The 9837-nt window shown below is 44.8% G+C and overlaps 1 protein-coding gene across 1 annotated transcript; it reads left to right on the top strand.

Moving 5' to 3' along the window:
* Nucleotides 1-4769: 4769 nt before the first annotated feature.
* LOC136486305 (disease resistance protein RGA4-like) lies at nt 4770-9088 on the top strand. The gene is made up of 3 exons (XM_066483178.1): nt 4770-5759; nt 6314-8618; nt 8742-9088. Exons 1-2 carry the CDS (start codon nt 4954-4956, stop codon nt 8493-8495), a joined length of 2988 nt encoding a protein of 995 aa, XP_066339275.1. The 5' UTR covers nt 4770-4953; the 3' UTR covers nt 8496-8618; nt 8742-9088.
* The last annotated feature ends 749 nt before the right edge of the window (nt 9089-9837 follow it).

Here is a 9837-nt window from a genome sequence, read left to right as displayed (position 1 = left end):
GAGATTGGGGACTTACTAGTTGCAGAAGCTACGGCGAGTTCCTTCCTAGTTTTCACCATGACAGGGGGAACAGCAAGAGAAGGGATCGGGTCAACAAAGTTGCGCCCAAGTTCCTACGAAAAAGAATAAGACAACAAGACAAGGAAAAATTAAACAAAGAAAGATACATCAAGAATACATAAAGTACCCGAATGAGGGGAAAACAACTTACAGCTGGAGGCGGGTTGTTGGCAGAGAACTCAGAGACAGTAGGCGAGACAACGCTTGCTCCTTTCAGCATCTTCTAGAGACGCTCGAGTACCTCCTCATCGGTCAGCTCAAGAGCTGGGACCATGCATGAAGAATCCTCAGCCCCTGAGTACTTGAAGCCAAGGTGCTCTCGCTCCTTCAAAGGCTGAACTCGGTGACGAAGAAAACTCAAAACAATGCTGAAGCTAGTTAAACCCTGCTGTTTCAGCATACTAATCCTATCAAGGAATGGCTGGATTGCCTGAACCTCAGCAGACGAAATAGGATTCTTATCCTAGCGGTTATTAACCACGGGACCAGATCCAGAGTGGACAGCAAGAGAAGGGATCAGATTGGTGACATAAAACCAGTCGGCACGCTAATCTCTTATAGAATCAACCAGGTCATAATCAAAGAACTTGCTCTTAAGACCCTAGCGAAATTGAATCCCACAACCACCAAGAACGCTGGTTTCTTCACAGCGGGGTTGGGGTTTCAGACGAAAGAAATAACGAAACAGAGAAAGAGAAGGGGGAATTCCAAGGAAAGCTTCGCAAAGATGAACAAAGATAGAAAGGTGAAGGACTGCATTAGGAGCAAGATGGTTCAAACAAATCCCAAAATAGCTAAGAAACTGATGAAGAAAAGCAGAGGCAGGAAGGCAGAGTCCAGCACGAATGAAAGAGACAAAAAGGACAATCTCACCAGGACCTGGGGCAGGGACCCGATGCTCGCCTAGAACCCTCCATTCAGCAATGGCCTTGCTCTGGATCAAGCCATCGCTGACAAGCTCACGGAGCTGCTCCTCGATGGTCGTCAGAGTCGGCCAAGACTTCTGAGCGGCCCTCATGGCAACAAACTCCTGATTTTCAATCATGGGGAGTGAAGATTCCTCGTCCAAGAAGGAAGATTGGGACTTGCTTGTGGTTTTCTTCTTACCCATGTACTAAAGGAGGCGAAAAGCAATTGGGGGAAAAGAAAGCCTAGATGGCGGCGCTAAAGACGGCGGCAGCAATGGCAACGACGGAGGACTGAAGGCTAGGGTTTGAAGGCAAGAGAAAGGCAGTAAAGAAAAAGAAGATGAAGGGTCTTTAAATAGATTTTATAGTGTTAAAAACGGCCTACCAGGCCCGTTAAAGCACCGTGTGAGAACGCAACGGTCCATTTACCGACACAGCTAAAACGATGAAGGGCACAAATCCACACAATGGTACAATTCAACGGGCAAATTTTAGACTTATCTATCCAGCACTACTGCGAAGCTATCAGATAACTGCAAGAACAACCCATCAACAAAGAAGAAAAGAAAGGCAACTTCACAAGGAACACAAGAACTCGGTTCTTACAAAAAGAACTCGGGAATATCATGAGCAACCGGAACTATAGCAGAAAAGTAAATAACAACTCAGAAGACAAAGATTCTTTCCATTACAAGTGACTTCAAAAATAGAAGATTACAAATCTTATAAGACCCAATGTACTCGGTACCACGAAAAGCAAAGTAGCAAAGAAGAACACGGACACGACTGGGCTCTGGAACGACTATGTGTCCCAAATTGCTACTCGGAAGGACAAACCGCCATCGGCTACACTGTTTTCTTGAAAGGACGGACGCAGTGCTTCCAAGGTGGAAATCAGCAGCATGGCAGGACAACATGGAGCAGAGAAGGCCGGTAGGCATCTGTCTACCCAAGACCGATGTGATGCTGGATATGGTGTTGATCTGCACCGGACAGTCTCAAGACAGGTGACGAGGATCAACCCAGAACTGCCAGATGAAGGAACGAAGTCCACATCACAAGACTTCCTCCAACTACCACCACATACATCCTGGTACATTGCTACCGCGGGATTAGCCAACCTCTAATCCCTATCACAAGACTTCCTCCAACTACGACAAGACGCACAGGAACTACAAAACACGCCCGGGGCTGCTCTACTTCACAAACTACCATGTTAGTGATCACAAAGGTTTCAACAAAATGTTCAATGGATGAAAGCAAGCACTCCGGAAGGGTATTTATAGACCAAAGGAGCGGTGCAAATGGACTAGGAGTACCAACAAAATAAGACTAACAAAGGACACAGTGAAAAGACAGGACTCAATAATGGAAGACTCAGGCGAGAGGGAACAATACTCGAAGACAAGCATATTCGAAAGAATATACCGACACAGTACAACCCGTGAACAAAAGGCATTCAAACTCAACCACCACCATACAACTACATCTGACAACAGCAGACTACCAGAGAATATGCCAAAACCCTGCTTCCGAGTTCTTCCTAAACAAAACAAACCGGATATATGCTCAGGGGCTGCAAAAGGAGAGGTACACGGTTCTATCAAACAACTCAGATTCAAGACCCTCCAGATCCTTGTTCCAAATAGCAAGAGGCTCGGGGGCTACACTCAGTGAGTGCACTTTTTTCGAAAAAGTGCACGTCACCAAGAAGACTTCTTCAAGACAAGACCCTCTAGCTCTTTGTTCCAAATAGCAAGAGGCTCGGGGGCTACACTCAGTGAGTGCACTTTTTTATGAAAAATTGCACCCACCAAAAAAGAACTCAGAGCAACCAAGAAGACTAAAGGGACCCTCTGGCTTCTTGTCCCAACAAGCAAGAGGCTCGGGGGTTACACTCAGTAAGTGCACTTTTGTCCAAAAGTGCACGTCACCAAGAAGATTTCTTCAAGACAAGACCCTCCAGCTCCTTGTTCCAAATAGCAAGAGGCTCAGGGGCTATACCCAGATGGATGTACTTTTTCTTCAAAAAGCACACACCACTCGAAGATCTCAAGAAGCGCTACATGGTTTCACTCAAGAAAGCACTCGAACAATGCTTGTTCCTACCCGACAAGACCTGCAGGAACAAGATGAGGCTTCCAGAACTCAACCATGAAGTGCTCGGGGGCTTGTCGGTATGGGACCCACAGGATACCCCGCAAGGAAGGAAGAAGACCTAGTCCAATTAGGATTCTCCTCCTGTAATCTTAGTAGTAGTATTACTCTGTAATCCTACTAGGAACTCTCATTGTAAACCGACTAGGATTCTGGCCTCCTGACTATATAAAGGAGGGAAGGGCACCTTGGATCGGGAGTTCAACAGAGCAATTGTACGACACAACACTTCATAATCAATCCAACACAAAGGCTAACACCGACTGGACGTAGGGTTGTTACTCGATCTACGATCGAGGGCCTGAACCAGGATAAATCGACTGTCTCTTGCGTTAACCATCGAGTTCAGCATACGCCGAAGCCCGAACATACTGCCCCGGGTACCCCTGTGGCAGGCTATCGGTGGTAAAACATCGACAGAACCATGTAAGATGGTATATAGCAAAACCTCTTACAAAATAGATATTTAGTAAATAAAATGGTAGAAGGATTTATATTTTTGGATAGGCTTCATGGGTGTGACTACCTAGTTCCTAGATCTAGGTTCATTTAACATAAACAGTGAGAACCAAACTAGATTGGTGGAAGACGGGTGGTTGGGCTCCTAGGCTTTAAAATTTCATTATCATTTGTTGTTTGATATTGTCCAAAGATAGCAAAGCAACAATAGTAGAAGTTTTGAGTTCCATCATGCTAAAAGTATCTTTTATAAGATCATTAGATGCAAACAAACTCAAATATTGGCAACTTATTGTTGCAAAATTGGCTAATATTAATACTAATGAAGAGTCAGACAACTTTCTTTGGCGTCTACATGAAAATGGAGTGTTCTTGGTTAAGTCAATGTACAACTTTTTGTCGATAATGGCATGAAGGTTTCCTAGAAAATTGGTGTATAAAGTTGGCACTAAAAATGATATTTTCTTGTGTTTTTTAAAAAGGGCCATTCTAACTAAGAATAACTTATCGAAGAGAAGGTGGAATAGTAATTAATTTTGTTGCTTCTATAGCAAATATGAAACTACAAATATTTTTGGCATTATGCCAAGTTCCTATCGCATGCTATCCATGTAGTCCTAGGGGTTGTCCATTGGTCAGGGCCTGTTTAGAACAAACGGATACAAAACAGAGAAATAGAAAAAGCGCATGAATAAGATAGAGCGAATAATTAAAAACCATATGATTCTAAAACATAGGATTTGATACTCTGAGATGTTTGGAATGGAAGCAAAAAACTATGGGAACATGAGCAAGCATAGTAAGTGAGAGAGACCAAAGATTCTTTCCCTTGGGTTGAAGTGGAGGTCTTATTTCCTATGTTTTGCACTATTCTAATTTCCTTTCCTTTGGAAAGGAACTCAATTTTCCTTTGTTCCAAACACTATGATGTGAGTTCTTTCTTTTCAAATATATACCTTCAAAATTCCTTTGAGAATTCTTTGATCCAAATAAAGCGTCAATCGTGAAGATATTTGGTCCAAGTTGGAAGGATGGACAAAAAACTATTAGTGACAAGGCTGGTGGCCTATTTGTCTCACAATAAATGACTTTGTGTGTAACGGTTGGCAACTGAAAAAGTTTTTGTAGGTACTATCGAGGATTCGGCTCTGGGCTCTCAATCTAGAGGGGGCATGGCACAATATTCCGGTATAGCAGGGGGCAGGCGCTCTGGCAAAAATCTCTCCACATTTTCCTAGGAACTGGGAACCACATGATGGGGGCAGAACTAGATACTATGGTGATGATCTACTCTCCTCTATATGCCTGGTGCGGTGGTAGCTAATCTCTTCCAGGACCAGTAGTTACTCTAGCAAGGTGAGAAACGGAGATGGAGGCTTCCCTGTTGAGCGGGTTCATCAAAACCATCCTGCCGAGGCTCTTCTCACTGGTAGAAGGGAAATACAAGCTGCACAAGGGCCTCAAGAGCGACATCAAATCCATGGAGAAAGAGCTCCGTATGATCGCTGTTACGATCGATGAACAGGTCTCGCTGGGGAGGAAGGATCAAGGAGCTGTGCTGAGCCTGTCAATTGACGAGCTGCGTGAACTGGCTCACCACATCGAGGACTGCGTAGATCGCTTCTTGTACCATGTGACCCGGGAGCAGCAAACATCCTTGTTTCGTCGGACCGTTCGGTCGCCGAAGACTCTGCTGTCCCGTCAGCGGCTGGCTGCCGAGGTCCAGGTCCTGAAGAAGATACCGGAGGAGGCGCACCAGAGGGAGAAGAGGTACAGGGTCTTCGCCGGCCTTTCCTCCTCTACCCAGCATGCTGAATCGTCTTCCTGTTCGTCTGGATCTGATCCGCACACCCTTAAGGCCGACATCGTCGGCATCGACGGTCCCAGGGACGAGCTTGTGCAGCAGTTGACCGAGGAGGCAGAGGGACTAACAAAGCAGCTCAAGATTATCTCCATCGTCGGGATCCATGGCTCCGGCAAGACCGTCCTTGCCAGAGAGGTCTACGAGAGCGACGTCGGCCGGCAGTTCAGTCTGCGGGCGTGGGTTTCTGCTACTGACAGGGGTCCGAGAGAGGTGCTCATGGAGATCCTCCAAAAATTTGGCAGGCCAGTGGTGGATAACTCTAGTGTTGACCAGCTTACGGTAGATCTCAGGAAACACTTGGGTGAGCAAAGGTAAAAAAATCTTCCTTTTTTACCTTATTTATTTCTGCAGATTGTTCATGAACCCAATTACGGGTTTCCATGTCCAAATTGCCTCTCTGAACTCTCAAGACCTAATAAACGTGTAATACCAAGTGAATCCAGGATCTTAGCTTAATTAGCATTGAAAAGCTTTTGGTGTTGACAAAGTCGGTAGTCTTTTGCATACATTTCTCACTGTTCTTTTATTCATTTTTAATTTCCACTTTAGAACAGTATCTATTTCGAAATTTATTAGCTTCCTGTTCTTCACGCCTAACAGCCATCCCAAAACATAACTCATTCAAACTATCTTTTCTGATAGAGAACATGAGTTTAATTTTGTTTGAACTGAAGAGCAAACAAACTTCATAGTACTGATTGAGTAGTAACAAGAAACAGAAGTGTTCACCAACTCATTCAGAAAGAAACGGTGTTTACTCGACACACTGATTGTTGAGGATAGAGGCTATGTTTGCTCTGCACGCTTTGATATATGCTGTCGTCAGCTGAGTCTATTAACTTTTTGTTGACAATTTGTCTTATAGGTATTTCATTGTAATTGACGACATGCAAACAGATCAGTGGAGTACCATTGAAGCTGCCTTCCCAGAAGATAATGTTGTTAGCAGCAGAGTAATGGTGACAACAACTATCCAGTCAGTGGCTAATGCTTGCAGCTCTTCTAATGGTTATGTGCACAAAATGAGAAGACTTGGCAATAAACACTCAGAGCAATTGTTTATCAAGAAAGCTTGCCCAACAAAATATTCAGGTTATACTCGACCAGAATCAAAAGAAGTTCTGAAGAAATGTGATGGCCAACCACTTGCTCTTGTTACCATGGGTCAATTCTTGAGGAAAAATGGTTGGCCCACAGCACCTAACTGCGAAGATGTGTGTAGAGATCTTAGACGTCATCTGGAGCAGGATGATACATTGGAGAGAATGCGAAGGGTGCTTATCCACAGCTTCTCTAGTCTTCCTGGCCATGGTCCCAAAGCCTGCCTTTTGTATTTTGGTATGTTTCCATCTGATCATCCCATAAAGAGGAAGAGGCTGCTGAGGCGATGGTTAGCAGAGGGATTTGTAGAAGCACAGCCTTCATCTAGTGAAAATTTTAACACCCTCATAGACCGGAACATTATTGAGCCCATCAGCATATGTAACGATGATCAGGTAAAGACATGCAAAACATATGGCATGATGCGTGAGTTCATTTTGCTAATGTCCACCTCCCAGGACTTCATCACCCTACTTTCTGGCAATAAAGTTGAACGCAAATATGTGCGTCGGCTTTCCCTCCATCACCATAGTGCTACAAGTGGCAGCTCTTTGGACATGGACTTATCTCTTGTCAGATCTCTGATGGTTTTCGGGGAGGCTGGCAAAACTATTTTGAGTTTCCAAAAGTACCAGCTGCTGAGAGTCTTGGATCTTGAACAATGTACCGACCTGGAAGATGACCACCTCAAAGACATATGCAACCTTTTTCTTCTGAAATATCTAAGCCTTGGGGAAACTGTTACCAGTCTTCCAAAGGAGATAGAAAAATTGAAACTTTTGGAGACACTTGATTTGAGGAGAACAAAGGTGAAAATACTACCTATAGAGGTCCTCCTGCTCCCCTGTTTACTCCATCTGTTTGGAAAGTTTCAACTTTCTGATAAAGTCAAGATAACAAGTGACATCCAGAAGTTTTTCTTGACTGAACAGAGTAACTTAGAGACATTTGCAGGATTTGTCACGGATGGGTGTCAAGGATTTCCACAAATCATGAATTACATGACGAATTTGAGAAAGCTTAAGATATGGCTTGAGAGGAGTGAGAGAAGCACCAACTTCACCGATGTTGTGAATGCTGTCCAAAAGTTCATCCATGATGACAAAGAAGAGAGCAATGATCCCCGTTCTCTATCACTTCATTTCGATGACAGCACTGAAAACATCCTGAACTCTTTGAAGGCTCCTTGTTACCTTAGGTCATTGAAGTTAAAGGGGACTTTGCTGGAACTTCCCCAGTTTGTCATATCGATGCTGGGTCTCCGGGAGTTGTGCCTTTCATCAAAGAAATTGACAGCGGGCCTCCTTGCAGCATTGGCTAACTTGAAAGACTTGCAGCATCTCAAGCTGATTGCGTATGTCCTTGAAGATTTTATCATTCAAGATCAGGCATTGCCCGGGCTGCTACACCTGTGTTTCGTCCTGCAACGTGCCACGTTACCAACAATTGAAGAAGGAGCTTTGCCGTACCTCATCTCACTTAAGCTAATCTGCAAAGACCTAGTTGGTCTTGCTGACATCAAAATCAACCGCCTCACATGTCTTAAGGAAATCAGTCTAGATCATAGAGTTGCTTTGGAAACAAGAGAAACCTGGGAAAAAGCTGCCAAGGAGCATCCAAACAGGCCAAAAGTACTGTTGGTCAACGCAGGTGATGAAAGCGAAAGTGAGGCTGCAGACTGTTCTGTTGCTTCAACGCCAGCTGTGAGTGAGGCTAATGAAACTTCTCCCACATCAGAGGTTGCTGTACAAGTGGATGACATTCAGATGATAGTTAACCAGGGGCCGTCTGCGGCTCCTGAGAAACAGAAGAATTGTGCAGTTCAGCCAAGTTCAAAAGATGAACTGGACTCTGCTATCAATAATATTGGTTTCCCGGAAGTCGCGCTTGGCTTAACCGAGTTGTCAATTGCTCGGAATGGAAATGTGTCTTCTTACACCTATTGAACCTTGATTGTCCATGGTCAGTTTGGTTGCACTTACAGCCCATTACTATGAGGCTAGTATCATGTAATTTACAGATCTTTTGTTGTTAAGGCCATAAATTGCAGATTATGGCACAGAAAGCTGGTACGTCTCAAAAATGGCATTATTTTTTCCCCCTGCATGAATCTATAAATTTCATCACTTTTTGCAATTGCTGTTGCCATTTTTATACAAATATGGTGATGCCATGTCATTTTGACTTTGCAGCATATATGAAAGCAACGTTTCTTGTTGCTGGAGTTGCTAGAATATTGATGCAACTTCAGTTTACTCGAAGGCTACAGGGATCTCATAACAAGGATGGTTGAAGATAATTTGCGATTGTTTCCTTCAGTGTCACTGAAAAGCCTTTTGTAACAATAAAGCATACCTTTGCTCTCTGATTTAAAAAAAAAAAAAAATTGGTTCAGATGATAAGTTCACGGTTGGGCTTGGATTTTATTACTATATTATCCAGCTGTTTAGTTTTTTCATACACAACAATATTGGTGATTTCTGTTGTTATCATATGATACTTGGATCCTTGGAATTTAGACACATATTAATTAAGCTAATATGGTTGTATATGTGTCGGTGTTTCGGACCGGGGGGTCCTCAACCAACTAGTGAATTTGTTCTGCGTGCTCCCGATTCCGGATGGTGATGCAAAGAGACACAAGATTTATACTGGTTCGGGCAATCGGTACCCTACGTCCAGTCTAAGAGATCGAACTTGTATTCCTTGCACCGAAGTGCTCGTAGTAGGGGGTTACAAGCTAAGGGAAAGAGAGAACTAGTCTCAGGTCTCGGCAAGGTGTCGTGTGGGCCGTCTGAGACGTTGCTCTCAAGCGGCGGGAATGTGTGCGTGTGTGTGTTACAGGGTGTTCTCCCCGGTCCCTTTCCCAAGTGGCCCAAGTCCTCTCCTTTTATAGTTGAAGGGAGGACAGGGACAGTACACGTATTACTATGCAGCGTCGTGCCAACAGGGGCGGCATGTCCGAACCCTGTGGCCTGTTCCTGTGGCGGCGTGGTCGTCGGAGTGGTCCGTCCTTGGAGTACCGGGGTGGCGTGGTCGTCCCATCAGGTCCCGTGTGTCGTGGGAGCCCCGGAAATGCCTCGGAGTGGACGCGGCGGCGAACGTGCAAGCTACTGTGGACGGACTGTGCGCGAGGCTGAGACTTGGTCGGTGCCGAGGCTTGTACTGCGGTGGGGGAGTCTCGGCAGGCTCGAACCCCAAGATCGCCGAGGCCCTGATATACAGTACCGAGGCCTTGAGCGGGCAGCCGATCATGGGTACAGCGTTTGGACACAGTGGCCGGTAATC

Source organism: Miscanthus floridulus, chromosome 10 (assembly GCF_019320115.1).
Source record: "Miscanthus floridulus cultivar M001 chromosome 10, ASM1932011v1, whole genome shotgun sequence".
Taxonomy (NCBI): domain Eukaryota; kingdom Viridiplantae; phylum Streptophyta; class Magnoliopsida; order Poales; family Poaceae; genus Miscanthus; species Miscanthus floridulus.
This window is presented reverse-complemented; position numbering and strand designations above follow the sequence as displayed.